Source organism: Pseudophryne corroboree, chromosome 7 (genome assembly GCF_028390025.1).
Source record: "Pseudophryne corroboree isolate aPseCor3 chromosome 7, aPseCor3.hap2, whole genome shotgun sequence".
Lineage (NCBI taxonomy): Eukaryota > Metazoa > Chordata > Amphibia > Anura > Myobatrachidae > Pseudophryne > Pseudophryne corroboree.
The window spans coordinates 258,060,354-258,077,287 of NC_086450.1; the positions used below are offsets into that span (position 1 = coordinate 258,060,354).

Below are 16,934 nucleotides of genomic sequence, written 5' to 3' on the forward strand. Positions count from 1 at the left end.
GGAGAAGTGGTATCAGCGCATGATCTCCCATGTATTACTGTGGCATTGTGTGCTAAATGACACTCTTGAGGAGATGTATTATAGCTGAACATTGCGCCGCTGAAGTGCTTCCTGTTTTGCCTCTTTACCAATGTGAAGTAGGAAGCAACAAGAAGTATTATCTTGTTTGCCCCCCTACTGCAATCCCCAGCAGAGCCCACAGCGCAAGATCTCCTACACAGCCCGGAGCCTGGCAGATGCAACTACAGTGGCTGTGAATGGGGCAACGACACCTGCAGCTGTCGAAATCGATAGCTGGATGTATCAGTACGGCCAGTGTCACTGACCGTTCCTACATTGCCCAGCATATTGGCGCGTTAGCTTAAAGATAGCAGCGCAGATGATAACGGCCACATAGCGTCAATGTCATTCAGCAAATGCCGCCATAGTAATACATGGGGAGAACCGGTAACTGCCACACTTATAGTGCAGATACCGGTTTCTTCTCTATCGACACATAATACATCTACCCCTAAACCTTTTGTGCCACTCAAACACATGTGCATGTGACTTACAATCTGCCCAGTAAAATGTCTGTAGCATGAAGAAAGATTGTTCTTCTGCTTTTGAACTAAACACTTTTACGACGCACAGGAAAAACAACTTCTTCGAAAGTTGTGCGACCGCAAACTATACTGTATGTGCGAGAGAGGTGAAACTTGTCAAATCATTTTGGTATAGAACAAAATCAATGGTCCCCCACTCCCTTTTAACTCAAACACTATGGGTTATTTTGTTTCTTTTTTACAAGTACAGTCTTGTTATTCAATAGCCACACATTGAGGAAACAACCAGTAAAACAAAAGCAGGGTTGGATCCTTGATGCGAGAGCAAAACACCAAGCATATGCAGAATTTTACACATGGTTCCAAAAATACTTCTCCAAATGAAAACCTCTATGGCAATCAGAATGTTTGGAGAAATCATTTAGTCGTGGCAATATGACTTACCTGTAGGGGATTCTTTGGGTTAAGGCCCATGCCAGTCACCAAACCCTTGTGACCATGTAGTACATGAAAGCATTCTTCTGTGGAAGTGCTATAGACTTTGATGACGTCACCAGAGACACAGAGAAGGTACCTAACCATGAAAGAGAAAAACAAACCAAATGATTATGTGCTACTAGTGTTCATTCTAGCACCCTGCACCTAATCAGTGAGAATGGCATAATTTAACTTTGAAGGAAAAAAATTTAGATGTGATGTATCACTACAGCTACTATACACTTAAAACATTGCCATTAAAAATGTAAATATGCCATAAAATAAAATATATGAGGGAGAAATCTACGAGACCTTTTGGTCCATATTGATATATCCAAATTTGGTAAAAATAAGGGCGCAGGCTTCCTTAACACTCCAAGAAAGGGGTGTCATAAATGCACTGGCTGTGTGACATGTGGGTATACGATTACCAGCAATATGATTGTTCATCGTATATAGATGTTTAATCAAAACTAATAATTTTCTCACCTGCAGAACCAAATTTGTTGTCTATGCTCTAGTATGTCCATGTGGCAAATACCATATAGGCAAGTCAGAGCGTGAGTTTAAAGAGAGTATGGCAATGCACAGGTCATCTAGACGTGCAGCCATCCTCTCAGGTGATTAAGGGGGACATTTACTAAGCAGTGATAAGAGCGGAGAAGTGAGCCAGTGGAGAAGATGACCCATCAACCAATCAGCAGCTCTGTATAATTTTATAGTACGCAAATTGTAGATGTTACTTCATTGCTCATTGGTTGCCATTGGCAACTTCTCCACTGGCTCACTTCTCCACTCTTATCACTGCTTAGTAAATGTCCCCCTAAGTAAGATTTTCCAGCTGACGGGATGCCGGCGGTCATAATATGACCGCCGGCATCCCAACAGTGTCAATCCAGACAGGGAGGAGTTAAGACTACCCCCTAAGCCTCCCTTTCCGCAACCTGACCCTAATCTGCCCCAGGTTGTGCCTAAACCTAACCCCCCCTACACACAGTCTAACCCTAACCCTCGATCCTTAGTACCGAAACCTAAGCTACCACCAGTAGTGCCTAACCATTACCCCCACCTGCCCTAACCCGCTGCTATACGTACAGCCGGGATGACCGCTGACGGGTTTCCGGCAGCACCACGCTGACGGCTGACTGGTTTCCGGCAGCACCACGCTGACGGGTTTCCGGCAGCACCACGCTGACGGGTTTCCAGCAGCACCACGCTCACTGCATCCCCCCCCCACTCAGGTAAAAATGCTTTAACACTGAAAAGTTAACATAAAGGAAGAGTTATTTATACTCACCGTCTCTAAGTGCTGCATGTTTATATATCCTTTCTACTCTTCTGGATCAGAGTACTAAGGAGGGCAATGGGGCAAGTACCACAAATGTAGTAAGGGCCAAATATCTTTTTCTATCTCTATCTATCTACACACACTAACTGAATACCTGTGCTTCGCTACGGAATTTCAAGTATAATCACAGAGAGATGAAAAGCGATGGTATGTACGGAAGTTTTATACTGCTTTTAAAAAAATGTACATATAAAAAATAAGAATTTACTTACCGATAATTCTATTTCTCGTAGTCCGTAGTGGATGCTGGGGACTCCGTCAGGACCATGGGGAATAGCGGCTCCGCAGGAGACAGGGCACAAAAATAAAGCTTTAGGATTAGGTGGTGTGTACTGGCTCCTCCCCCTATGACCCTCCTCCAAGCCTCAGTTAGGATACTGTGCCCGGACGAGCGTACACAATAAGGAAGGATATTGAACCCCGGGTAAGACTCATACCAGCCACACCAATCACACCGTATAACTTGTGATCTGAACCCAGTTAACAGTATGACAAACGTAGGAGCCTCTGAACAGACGGCTCACAACAAATAACAACCCGATTATTTTGTAACAATAACTATGTACAAGTATTGCAGACAATCCGCACTTGGGATGGGCGCCCAGCATCCACTACGGACTATGAGAAATAGAATTATCGGTAAGTAAATTCTTATTTTCTCCAACGTCCTAAGTGGATGCTGGGGACTCCGTCAGGACCATGGGGATTATACCAAAGCTCCCAAACGGGCGGGAGAGTGCGGATGACTCTGCAGCACCGAATGAGAGAACTCAAGGTCCTCCTCAGCCAGGGTATCAAATTTGTAGAATTTTGCAAACGTGTTTGCCCCTGACCAAGTAGCAGCTCGGCAGAGTTGTAATGCCGAGACTCCCCCGGGCAGCCGCCCAGGATGAGCCCACTTTCCTTGTGGAATGGGCCTTGACAGATTTAGGTTGTGGCAAGCCTGCCACAGAATGTGCAAGTTGAATTGTGTTACAAATCCAACGAGCAATCGTCTGCTTAGAAGCAGGAGCACCCATCTTGTTGGGTGCATACAATATAAGCAGTGAGTCAGACTTTCTGACTCCCGCCGTTCTTGAAATATATATTTTCAATGCCTGGACCACGTCCAACAACTTGGAATCCTCCAACTCGTTAGTAGCCGCAGGCACCACAATAGGCTGGTTCAGGTGAAACGCTGACACCACCTTAGGCAGAAAATGAGGACGCGTCCGCAGTTCTGCCCTGTCCGTATGGAAAATCAGATATGGGCTCTTATATGATAAAGCCGCCAATTCTGATACTCTCCTGGCTGAAGCCAGGGCCAGTAGCATGGTTACTATCCATGTAAGATACTTCAGCTCCACCGATTTGAGCGGCTCAAACCAATGGGATTTGAGAAAATTCAAGACTACATTAAGATCCCACGGTGCCACTGGGGGCACAACCGGGGGCTGTATATGTAGTACTCCTTTTACAAAAGTCTGGACTTCAGGAACTGAAGCCAATTCTTTCTGGAAGAAAATCGACAGGGCCGAAATTTGAACCTTAATGGACCCCAATTTGAGGCCCATAGACAATCCTGTTTGCAGGAAATGTAGGAATCGACCCAGTTGAAATTCCTCCGTGGGGGCCTTCCTGGCCTCACACCACGCAACATATTTTCTCCAAAATGCGGTGATAATGTTGTGCAGTCACCTCCTTCCTGGCTTTTACCAGTGTAGGAATGACCTCTTCCGGAATGCCTTTTTCCTTTAGAATTCGGCGTTCAACCGCCATGCCGTCAAACGCAGCCGCGGTAAGTCTTGGAATAGACACGGTCCCTGCTGAAACAGGTCCCGTCTTAGAGGTAGAGGCCACGGATCCTCCGTGAGCATCTCTTGAAGTTCCGGGTACCAAGTTCTTCTTGGCCAATCCGGAGCCACTAGTATCGTTCTTACTCCCTTTTGCCGTATAATTCTCAGTACTTTTGGTATGAGAGGCAGAGGAGGGAACACATACACTGACTGGAACACCCACGGTGTTACCAGAGCGTCCACAGCTATTGCCTGAGGATCTCTTGACCTGGCGCAATACCTGTCCAGTTTTTTGTTGAGGCGGGACGCCATCATATCCACCATTGGTTTTTCCCAACGGTTCACAATCATGTGGAAGACTTCTGGATGAAGTCCCCACTCTCCCGGGTGTAGATCGTGTCTGCTGAGGAAGTCTGCTTCCCAGTTGTCCACTCCCGGAATGAATACTGCTGACAGTGCTATCACATGATCTTCCGCCCAGCGAAGAATCCTTGCAGCTTCTGCCATTGCTGTCCTGCTTCTTGTGCCGCCCTGTCTGTTTACGTGGGCGACTGCCGTGATGTTGTCCGACTGGATCAACACCGGCTGACCCTGAAGCAGGGGTTTTGCCAGACTTAGAGCATTGTAAATCGCTCTTAGCTCCAGTATATTTATGTGAAGAGACATCTCCAGGCTTGACCATACTCCCTGGAAGTTTCTTCCTTGTGTGACCGCTCCCCAGCCTCTCAGACTGGCATCCGTGGTCACCAGGACCCAGTCCTGTATGCCGAATCTGCGGCCCTCTAACAGATGAGCACTCTGCAACCACCACAGAAGAGACACCCTTGTCCGTGGCGATAAGGTTATCCGCTGATGCATCTGCAGATACGATCCGGACCATTTGTCCAGCAGATCCCACTGAAAAGTTCGTGCGTGGAATCTGCCGAATGGAATCGCTTCGTAAGAAGCCACCATCTTTCCCAGGACTCTTGTGCATTGATGCACAGACACTGTCCCTGGTTTTAGGAGGTTCCTGACAAGTTCGGATAACTCCCTGGCTTTCTCCTCCGGAAGAAACACCTTTTTCTGAACCGTGTCCAGAATCATTCCCAGGAACAGCAGACGTGTCGTCGGGGTCAACTGAGATTTTGGAAAATTCAGAATCCACCCGTGTTGTTGCAGCACTAGTTGGGTTAGTGCTACTCCGTCTTCCAGCTGTTCTCTGGACCTTGTCCTTATCAGGAGATCGTCCAAGTAAGGGATAATTAATACGCCTCTTCTTCGTAGAAGGATCATCATTTCGGCCATTACCTTGGTAAAGACCCGAGGTGCCGTGGACAATCCAAACGGCAGCGTCTGAAACTGATAATGACAGTTTTGCACCACGAATCTGAGGTACCCTTGATGTGAAGGGCAAATTGGGACATGCAGGTAAGCATCCTTTATGTCCAGGGACACCATAAAGTCCCCTTCTTCCAGATTCGCTATCACTGCTCTGAGTGACTCCATCTTGAACTTGAATTTTTGTATGTACAGGTTCAAAGATTTCAGATTTAGAATAGGTCTTACCGAGCCGTCCGGCTTCGGTACCACAAATAGCGTGGAGTAATACCCCTTTCCCTGTTGTAGGAGGGGTACCTTGACTATCACCTGCTGAGAAAACAGCTTGTGAATGGCTTCCAATACCGTCGCCCTGTCTGAGGGAGACGTTGGCAAAGCAGACTTTAGGAACCGGCGAGGGGGAGACTTCTCGAATTCCAACCTGTAACCCTGAGATACTACCTGCAGAATCCAGGGGTCCACCTGTGAGCAAGCCCACTGTGCGCTGAAATTCTTGAGTCGACCCCCCACCGCTCCTGAGTCCACTTGTAAGGCCCCAGCGTCATGCTGAGGGCTTTGCAGAACCCTGGGAGGGCTTCTGTTCCTGGGCAGGGGCTGCTTGCTGCCCTCTCTTACCCCTTCCTCTGCCCCGAGGCAGATATGACTGTCCTTTTGTCCGCTTGTTCTTATAGGACCGAAAGGACTGCGGCTGAAAAGACAGTGTCTTTTTCTGTTGGGAGGGGGTCTGAGGTAAAAAAGTGGATTTTCCGGCAGTTGCCGTGGCCACCAGATCCGATAGACCGACGCCAAATAATTCCTCCCCTTTATACGGCAATACTTCCATATGTCGTTTGGAATCCGCATCACCTGACCACTGTCGCGTCCATAAACTCCTTCTGGCAGATATGGACATCGCATTTACTCTCGATGCCAGAGTGCAAATATCTCTCTGCGCATCTCGCATATAAAGGAAAGCATCCTTTAATTGCTCTATAGTCAATAAAATACTGTCCCTATCCAGGGTATCAATATTTTCAGTCAGGGAATCCAACCAGACGACCCCAGCACTGCACATCCAGGCTGAGGCGATGGCTGGTCGCAGTATAACACCAGTATGTGTGTATATACTTTTTAGGGTAGTTTCCAGTCTCCTATCCGCTGGATCCTTGAGGGCGGCCGTATCAGGAGACGGTAACGCCACTTGTTTTGATAAGCGTGTGAGCGCCTTATCCACCCTAGGGGGTGTTTCCCAGCGCGCCCTAACCTCTGGCGGGAAAGGGTATAATGCTAATAACTTTTTTGAAATTAGCATTTTTCTATCTGGGTTAACCCACGCTTCATCACATACATCATTTAATTCCTCTGATTCAGGAAAAACTACAGGTAGTTTTTTCACCCCCCACATAATACCCCTTTTTGTGGTACTTGCAGTATCAGAGATATGCAAAGCCTTCTTCATTGTCGTGATCATATAACGTGTGGCCCTACTTGAAAATACGTTTGTTTCATCACCGTCGACACTAGATTCAGTGTCTGGGTCTGTGTCGACCGACTGAGGTAAAGGGCGTTTTACAGCCCCTGACGGTGTCTGAGACGCCTGGGCAGGTACTAACTGGTTTGCCGGCCGTCTCATGTCGTCAACTGATTTTTGTAATGTGCTGACATTATCACGTAATTCCATAAACCAAGCCATCCATTCCGGTGTCGACTCCCTGGGGGGTGACATCACCATTATCGGCAATTGCTCTGCCTCCACGCCAACATCGTCCTCATACATGTCGACACACACATACCGACACACAGCAGACACACAGGGAATGCTCTTATCGAAGACAGGACCCCACTAGCCCTTTGGGGAGACAGAGGGAGAGTTTGCCAGCACACACCCAAGCGCTATAATATATATGGGAACAACCTTATATAAGTGTTGTTCCTTATAGCAGCTTAAATATATCCAATATATCGCCCAAAAATGCCCCCCCTCTCTGTTTTACCCTGTTTCTGTAGTGCAGTGCAGGGGAGAGTCCTGGGAGCCTTCCTCACAGCGGAGCTGAGCAGGAAAATGGCGCTGTGTGCTGAGGAGAATAAGCCCCGCCCCCTATTTCGGCGGGCTTTCCTCCCGTAGATTTAGATAACTGGCATGGGTTAAATACATACATATAGCCTTAATGGCTATATGTGATGTATTCTTTTGCCATAAGGTATTAAAATATTGCTGCCCAGGGCGCCCCCAGCAGCGCCCTGCACCCTCCGTGACCGCTTGGTGTGAAGTGTGTGACAACAATGGCGCACAGCTGCAGTGCTGTGCGCTACCTTCATGAAGACTGAAGAGCCTTCTGCCGCCTGTTTCCGGACCTTCAATCTTCAGCATCTGTAAGGGGGGTCGGCGGCGCGGCTCCGGGACGAACCCCAGGGTGAGACCTGTGTTCCGACTCCCTCTGGAGCTAATGGTGTCCAGTAGCCTAAGAATCCAATCCATCCTGCACGCAGGTGAGTTGAAATTCTCTCCCCTAAGTCCCTCGATGCAGTGAGCCTGTTGCCAGCAGGACTCACTGAAAATAAAAAACCTAAAAAACTTTTCTAAGCAGCTCTTTAAGAGAGCCACCTAGATTGCACCCTGCTCGGACGGGCACAAAAACCTAACTGAGGCTTGGAGGAGGCTCATAGGGGGAGGAGCCAGTACACACCACCTAATCCTAAAGCTTTATTTTTGTGCCCTGTCTCCTGCGGAGCCGCTATTCCCCATGGTCCTGACGGAGTCCCCAGCATCCACTTAGGACGTTAGAGAAACACAAAACAACACATAAAATTTGTGATATATATGAATAAAATGAACACATTACTAAAATGCAATAATAATATATAGATTGTAATTATATTGGCATGCCACTTTAATTTTGAAGGACTTCCTTGTAAACTAAAATGTTAGACTTTCCTTCAGGCTGGAGAATGGCCAGGCTGTCAGAGGAGCTGACTCTGGAACAAGCAACACGCGATTGTCCATGGGAGAAGCAGTCACTCCTCAGATCTACACCAGACACTTCCAAACTCTGCTCTTAAGCTCTGTTAATGGTCATGGCATAGCAGACTTTAACCAGGAAGTGCAGCCGTTGAACCAGAAGTGGTAGTCTGATGAGATCAGAGGAATTAGAGGAATGAAGACTGTCTCTCCCTCGCCACGGCCTGGGAATACTGTCGTTTTAGTTATATGTTTGTGCAGTGTCTTCATCTGCAGCCTGGTACCATTGCACAGTTCTGATGTCTGCAGTGTCTGTGTCTTATTTTTTGGACAATGGGATATACCTAAAGATAACTGGTTAGTTCATCACAGAAGATCAGCAATTAGACTTACAACAGGACACGATCCGCCTGCCGCCAAGGATTGATGCTGTCAAAAGGACAGCACTGAAGAATAATCTTCCTCCTTCTCTGCTCGCCCCACCTCTGATGCTGCTCAGTGCATTAAATGCTAGGATGACAGGCCAAGCTCCACCCGCTGTATGTTAAGGTTTGCAAGGATAGGCCGACACTACTCCAAAGTGCCCCAGTTCTCCTTGCTTAGCTTCTCGGTCACCTTAGGGCCCCTTTCTTTGAGGTGAAAAGGTAAAGATTTTTGCCCCACACTTAAGGTCACTGGGAGAGCTGTCAGTAACCTTTACACAGCAGATAATCAGTTGCCGACTATCAAGCTTTCCTTTAATGCATTTATTTAAAAATCTAAAAAATCTGTATTTCATTTCCTCCTCTTGATCTGAGGTTCAGCAATGTTTAGTTCAAGTGAAAGGTTAACCTTTGATAATTGAGACACTAACCTCTCTCGCTATTTAATACTAGTATCACTCACGTTGAAAGCCTGGAGGCCATAAAAGAGAATTAATCACGGATGAGGACATGCAAGCTGTAGATTTGGATTTTTTAAAGCACTTTCTGGAATTGACTTTAAATAGAAACTATTCCTTTCGATGGGGGAAGATGGGGGAAGTTTACCGGCAACAAAATAGCTGTGCAAAGGGTAGTAGTGTGGTACCATCCTAGGACAATGATGTTCATGTTTAAAGAAGAACAAAACGAGTTTTATGGTAAGACCATACCTTTGTTAAAACTCTTTCTGCGAGGTACACTGGGCTCCACAAGGATAGACATAGGGGTGTAGAGTAGGATCTTGATCCGAGGCACCAACAGGCTGAAAAGCTTTGACTGTTCCCAGAATGCATAGCGCCGCCTCCTCTATAACCCCGCCTCCCTGCACAGCAGCTCAGTTTTTAGTTAACCAGCCCAATGCAGTAGCAGGAAGAGAGACGACAACGGTTAGTAGTCACATACACCACACTCTCACGACAAGAGACGTGTCAGTGGCTAATGCCATACCAACCCAAAGAAGCCAAGTGCGTCAGGGTGGGCGCCTTGTGGAGCCCAGTGTACCTCGCATAAAGTTTTAACAAAGGTAAGTTCTTACCATAAAACTCTTTTTCTGCTGCGGGGTACACTGGGCTCCACAAGGATAGACATGGGGGATGTCCTAAAGCAGTTCCTTATGGGAGGGGACGCACTGTAGTGGGCACAAGAACCCGGCGTCCAAAGGAAGCATCCTGGGAAGCGGCAGTATTGAAGGCATAGAACCTTATGAACGTGTTCACAGAGGACCACGTAGCTGCTGTGCACAATTGTTCAAGGGCCGCCCAAGAAGGTCCAACAGACAGAGTAGAATGGGCCGTAATGTGATCAGGAGCTGATAGACCAGCCCTCACATAAGCATGTGCAATCACCATTCTAATCCATCTGGCCAAAGTTTGCTTGTGAGCAGGCCAGCCCCGTTTGTGAAATCCAAACAGCACAAAGAGAGAATCAGATTTCCTAATAGAAGCAGTTCTCTTCACATAGATACGGAGAGCCCGTACCACATCCAAAGACCGCTGTTTGGGAGACAGATCAGGAGAAACAAGTGCCGGAACCACAATCTCCTGGTTAAGGTGGAACGAAGAAAAACCACCTTAGGTAAATATCCGGGACAAGTCCTAAGAACCACCCGGTCACGGTGAAATATCAGATATGGGGAACTACAGGACAAGGCACCCAAATCCGACACTCTTCTAGCTGAAGCAATAGCCAGCAGAAACACCACCTTAAGGGAAAGCCACTTAAGATCAGCTGAACCAAGAGGTTCAAACGGAGACTCTTGTAGCACCTCCAAAACCACCGACAAGTCCCAAGGAGCCACAGGCGGGACATAGGGAGGTTGGATACGCAACACACCCTGAGTAAAGGTATGCACATCAGGTAAGGTCGCAATTTTTCTCTGAAACCACACTGACCAGGCAGATCTTTGAACCTTGAGGGAGGCCAGACGCAGGCCTAAGTCCAGGCCCTGCTGAAGAAAAGCCAACAAATTGACTATACTAAACTTGGAAGCGTCAATCGTTAGATGCGCATCAAACAAAGTAAGAATGCCAGACCCTATAGTGAATCCAAGCCAAAGCCGGTTTCCGGGCCCGCAACATAGTTTGAATGACCACCTCAGAAAACCCCTTTGCCCTTAAGACGGAAGCTTCAAGAGCCACGTCGTCAAAGACAGCCGGGCTAGGTCCTGGTAGAATCAGGGGCCCTGAACGAGGAGGTCTGGGCGTTGTGGAAGTAGAACTGGACGCTCTGACGATAGGCCTTGCAGGTCTGGGAACCAGTGCCGTCTGGGCCACCCTGGAGCTGTGAGAAGCAGTTTTCCTTTTTCTTGCTTGAACTTCCGAATTACCCTGGGCAGGAGTGACACCGGAGGGAACACGTACGGCAGGCGAAACCTCCATGGCACCGCCAGCGCATCCACGAATGCTGCTTGAGGATCCCTTGTCCTTGCTCCGAAAAACGGAACCTTGTGATTGTGTCGAGACGCCATCAGATCTACATCTGGAAGGCCCCACTTTTCCACTAGGAGTTGAAACACTTCTGGATGGAGGCCCCACTCGCCGGCATGTACGTCCTGACGACTGAGAAAGTCCGCTTCCCAATTCAGGACTCCCGGAATGAATATTGCCGATATGGCCGGTAGATGGCGTTCCGCCCATTGAAGAATCCGTGAGACTTCCTTCATTGCCAAGCGGCTTCGAGTACCACCTTGATGATTTATGTAAGCCACTGTGGTGGCGTTGTCAGACTGTACTTGAACAGGACGGTTGAGAATTAAATGCTGGGTCAGGATCAACGCATTGAAGACCGGCTGCAATTCCAGAATGTTGATCGAGAGGAGAGATTCCTCCTTGGTCCGCCGACCCTGAAGGGAGTGTTGCTCCAGCACCGCGCCCCAATCTCTTAGACTGGCATCTGTCATCAACAGGACCCAGTTGGATATCCAGAATGGTCGGCCCCTGCACAATTGTCGGTCCTGGAGCCACCAGAGCAACGACAGACGGACCTCCGGGGTCAATGAGATCATGTGAGACCTGATCCGGTGAGGCAGGCAGTCCCACTTAGCTAGAATCAGCTTCTGGAGGGGGGAGAGAATGGAATTGAGCATACTCCACCATGTCGAATGCTGATACCATGAAGCCCAGCACCTGCATCGCCGAATGTATCGACACTTGCGGACGAGAAAGGAAGCAACGAATTCTGTCCTGAAGCTTCAGGACTTTCTCCTGAGAGAAGAACAACCTCTGGTTGCGAGTGTCCAATAGCGCTCCCAGGTGCACCATGCTCTGAGCAGGGACGAGGGAGGACTTTTTCCAGTTGATGAGCCACCCGTGGGCTTGTAGAAACTGGACAGTCATATCCAGATGACGTAGGAGAAGTTCCGGGGAAATTGCCAGGGTTAACAAGGCGTCCAGATACGGCAGTATCCTGACCCCTTGACAGCGGAGTACCACCCTCAGCACCGCCATAACTTTGGTGAAGACTCGCGGAGCCGTAGTTAAACCAAAAGGTAACGCCCGAAACTGGTAATGGAGGTTGCCAATTGCAAACCTCAGGTATTACTGATGTGACGCTGCTATAGGAATATGCAGGTAAGTATCCTGTATGTCCAGGGAGACCATGTAGTCCCCAGGTTCCAAGGCCAGAACTATAGAGCGAAGGGTTTCCATACGGAACTTGGAAACCTTCACAAACCTGTTCAATTCCTTGAGGTTGAGAATGGGCCGGGAGGACCCATTCGGTTTTGGGACTAGAAACAGCGGAGAATAGTACCCCCGTCCCCTCTGCGCAAGAGGCAACTGTACTACGACTCCTGTATCCAGGAGGGTCTGTACCACCGAATGGAGAGTGTTTGCCTTTGTCTGTCCAGCAAAAGCGATGAGGGGGTCGGTTTTTGAAGGCTATGGCGTAACCTTGAGTGACTACTTCCCGTACCCAGGCATCTGAAGTGGTCTTCAACCATTCCTGGGTATACCCTAGAAGCCAGCCCCCCACCCTGGGATCCCCCAGGGGGAGGCCCGCCCCGTCATGCGGCAGGCTTATCGGTCTTGGAAGCTGACTGCCGAGCAGCCCAGGCTCTTTTGGGCTTTGGCTTACCAGGTTTGGAAGTGCGGGCCTGCTTGTTGTACGCCTGACCTTTTGCTTTACCTGAAGGACGAAAGGGGCGAAAGGAAGTACCTTTGGCCTTCGACACAGAAGGAGCGGTACTTGGCAGACAGGCAGTTTTGGCAGTATCCAAGTCAGCCACTATCTTATTTAAGTCCTCCCCAAACAGAATATCTCCCTTGAAAGAGAGTACCTCCAGGATTTTTCTAGAGTCCAGATCCACAGACAAGGATCTCAGCCACAATATCCGGCGAGCCAGGACTGATGTAGAAGAGGCCTTGGCCGCTAAGATACCGGCATCAGAACCCGCCTCTTTAATATAGCGAGAAGCTGTGACAATATATGACAAGCATTGTCTAGCATGGTCAGGAGAGATTTCAGCTTCTAACTCCAAGGCCCATGCTTCAATAGCCTCTGCAGCCCATGTTGCTGCAATAGTGGGCCTTTGTGCAGCACCCGTGAGGGTGTAAATCACTTTCAGACAATCCTCCACACGTTTATCCGTAGGCTCTTTTAGAGACGTGACGGCAGTGACAGGTAGAGCTGAGGAAACCACCATCCTAGCCACATGCGAGTCTACTGGAGGAGGCGTTTCCCAGACAGCTCTGGCGCGAGGGGATAGCCAGCCAGCATCTTCTTTTGAGGCGCAAACTTCTTACCCGGGTTTCCCCAGGGTTCCTGACGTATATCCACTAGGTGGTCAGAGTGAGGTAAAAATAAGATTTTACTTACCGGTAAATCTATTTCTCGTAGTCCGTAGAGGATGCTGGGGACTCCGTAAGGACCATGGGGAGAGACGGGCTCCGCAGGAGACATGGGCACTTTAAGAAAGAATTTAGTTCCTGGTGTGCACTGGCTCCTCCCTCTATGCCCCTCCTCCAGACCTCAGTTAGAGAAACGTGCCCAGAGGAGATGGACAGTACAAGGAAAGGATTTTGTTAATCCAAGGGCAAGATTCATACCAGCCACACCAATCACACCGTATAACTTGTGATAACTTTACCCAGTTAACAGTATGAAAACAGCATATCATCAGTGCAAGACCGATGCAACTATAACGTAACCCTTATTGAAGCAATAACTAAATACAAGTATTGCAGAAGAAGTCCGCACTTGGGACGAGCGCCCAGCATCCTCTACGGACTACGAGAAAATAAGAATTTACTCACCGGTAATTCTATTTCTCGTAGTCCGTAGTGGATGCTGGGTACTCCGTAAGGACCATGGGGAATAGCGGGCTCCGCAGGAGACTGGGCACTCTAAAAGAAAGATTAGGCACTATCTGGTGTGCACTGGCTCCTCCCTCTATGCCCCTCCTCCAGACCTCAGTTAGGGAAACTGTGCCCGGAAGAGCTGACATTACTAGGAAAGGATTTGGAATCCAGGGTAAGACTCATACCAGCCACACCAATCACACCGTACAACTTGTGATAACTATACCCAGTTAACAGTATGAATAACAAATGAGCCTCATTAACAGATGGCTCATAACAAAACCCTTTAGTTAAGCAATAACTATATACACGTATTGCAAAGAGTCCGCACTTGGGAGGGGCTCCCAGCATCAACTACGGACTACGAGAAATAGAATTACCGGTGAGTAAATTCTTATTTTCTCTGACGTCCTAGTGGATGCTGGGTACTCCGTAAGGACCATGGGGATTATACCAAAGTTCCCAAACGGGCGGGAGAGTGCGGATGACTCTGCAGCACCGAATGAGAAAACTCAAGGTCCTCCTCAGCCAGGGTATCAAACTTGTAGAATTTTGCAAATGTGTTTGAACCCGACCAAGTAGCAGCTCGGCAAAGTTGTAAAGCCGAGACCCCTCGGGCAGCCGTCCAAGAAGAGCCCACCTTCATCGTTGAATGGGCTTTTACAGATTTAGGATGCGGCAGTCCAGCCGCAGAATGTGCAAGTTGAATCGTGCTACAGATCCAGCGAGCAATAGTCTGCTTTGAAGCAGGAGCACCCAGCTTGTTGGGTGCATACAGGATAAATAGCGAGTCAGTTTTCCCGACTCTAGCCGTCCTGGAAACATAGATTTTCAGGGCCCTGACTACGTCCAGCAACTTGGAATCCTTCAAGTCCCGAGTAGCCGCAGGCACCACAATACGTTGGTTCAAATGAAACGCTGATACCACCTTAGGAAGAAATTGGGGACGAGTCCTCAATTCCACCCTATCCATATGGAAAATCAGATAAGGGCTTTTACATGACAAAGCCGCCAATTCTGACACACGCCTGGCCGAAGCCAAGGCCAACAGCATGACCACTTTCCACGCGAGATATTTTAACTCCACGGTTTTAAGTGGCTCAAACCAATGCGACTTTAGGAAATCCAACACCACGTTGAGATCCCAAGGTGCCACTGGAGGCACAAAAGGGGGCTGAATATGCAGCACTCCTTTAACAAATGTCTGAACTTCAGGCAGTGAAGCCAGTTCTTTTTGGAAGAAAATCGACAGAGCCGAAATCGGGACCTTAATGGAACCCAATTTGAGGCCCATAGTCACCCCTGACTGTAGGAAGTGCAGAAATCGACCCAGCTGAAATTCCTCCGTTGGGGCCTTCCTGGCCTCACACCAAGCAACATATTTCCGCCATATGCGGTGATAATGTTTTGCGGGCACATCCTTCCTAGCTTTAATCAGCGTAGGAATGACTTCCTCCGGAATGCCCTTTTCCTTTAGGATCCGGTGTTCAACCGCCATGCCGTCAAACGCAGCCACGGTAAGTCTTGGAACAGACAGGGCCCCTGCTGCAGCAGGTCCTGTCTGAGCGGCAGAGGCCATGGGTCCTAGGAGATCATTTCTTGAAGTTCTGGGTACCAAGCTCTTCTTGGCCAATCCGGACAATGAGTATAGTTCTTACTCCTCTCCTCCTTATTATCCTCAGTACCTTGGGTATGAGAGGAAGAGGAGGGAACACAAACCGACTGGTACACCCACGGTGTCACTAGAGCGTCCACAGCTATCGCCTGAGGGTCCCTTGACCTGGCGCAATATCTTTTTAGCTTTTTGTTGAGGCAGGACACCATCATGTCTACCTGTGGCCGTTCTCAACGGTTTACAATCAGCTGGAAGACTTCTGGATGAAGTCCCCACTCTCCCGGGTGGAGGGCATGCCTGCTGAGGAAGTCTGCTTCCCAGTTGTCCACTCCCGGAATGAACACTGCTGACAGTGCTATCACGTGACTCTCCGCCCATCGAAGAATCCTTGTGGCTTCTGCCATTGCCACCCTGCTTCTTGTGCCGCCCTAGCGGTTTACATGGGCGACCGCTGTGATGTTGTCTGACTGAATCAGAACAGGTTGGTTTTGAAGCAGGGGTTCTGCTGGACTCAGGGCGTTGTAAATGGCCCTTAGTTCCAGAATATTTATGTATAGGGAAGTTTCCTGACTCGACCATTGTCCTTGGAAGTTTCTTCCCTGGGTGACTGCCCCCCAACCTCGGAGGCTTGCATCCGTGGTCACCAGGACCCAGTCCTGTATGCCGAATCTGCGGCCTTCGAGCAGATGAGCACTCTGCAGCCACCACAGCAAAGACCCCCTGGCCCTCGGGGACCGGGTGATTAACCGATGCATCTGGAGATGCGATCCGGACCACTTGTCCAACAGATCCCACTGGAAGATCCTTGCATGGAACCTGCTGAAGGGAATTGCTTCGTAAGAAGCTACCATCTTTCCCAGGACTTGCGTGCAGTGATGCACCGACACCTGCTTTGGTTTCAGGAGGTCCCTGACCAGAGATGATAATTCCTGGGCCTTCTCCTCCGGGAGAAAGATCTTCTTCTGTTCTGTGTCCAGAATCATGCCCAAGAACAGCAGACGTGTCGCAGGAATCAGCTGTGACTTTGGGATATTCAGAATCCAGCCGTGCTGATGCAGCACTTCCTGAGATAGTGCTACGCTGACTAGCAACTGCTCTTTGGACCTCGCCTTTATAAGGAGATCGTCCAAGTACGGAATAATCACGACTCCCTTCTTT

The 16,934-nt window shown here is 48.8% G+C and overlaps 1 protein-coding gene across 4 annotated transcripts in view; it reads right to left on the reverse strand.

The window, feature by feature from the left end:
• The window catches only part of WDR75 (WD repeat domain 75), a 1,043,598-nt gene that overhangs the window by 999,830 nt on the left and 26,834 nt on the right, over window positions 1–16,934 (reverse strand). For all 4 annotated transcript variants that reach the window (XM_063934110.1, XM_063934109.1, XM_063934108.1 and 1 more), the window contains exon 2: window positions 990–1,119. In XM_063934110.1, the coding sequence (XP_063790180.1) occupies window positions 990–1,019 (30 nt within the window). In that variant the 5' untranslated portion in view covers window positions 1,020–1,119. The remainder of the gene's footprint in view (window positions 1–989; window positions 1,120–16,934) is intronic.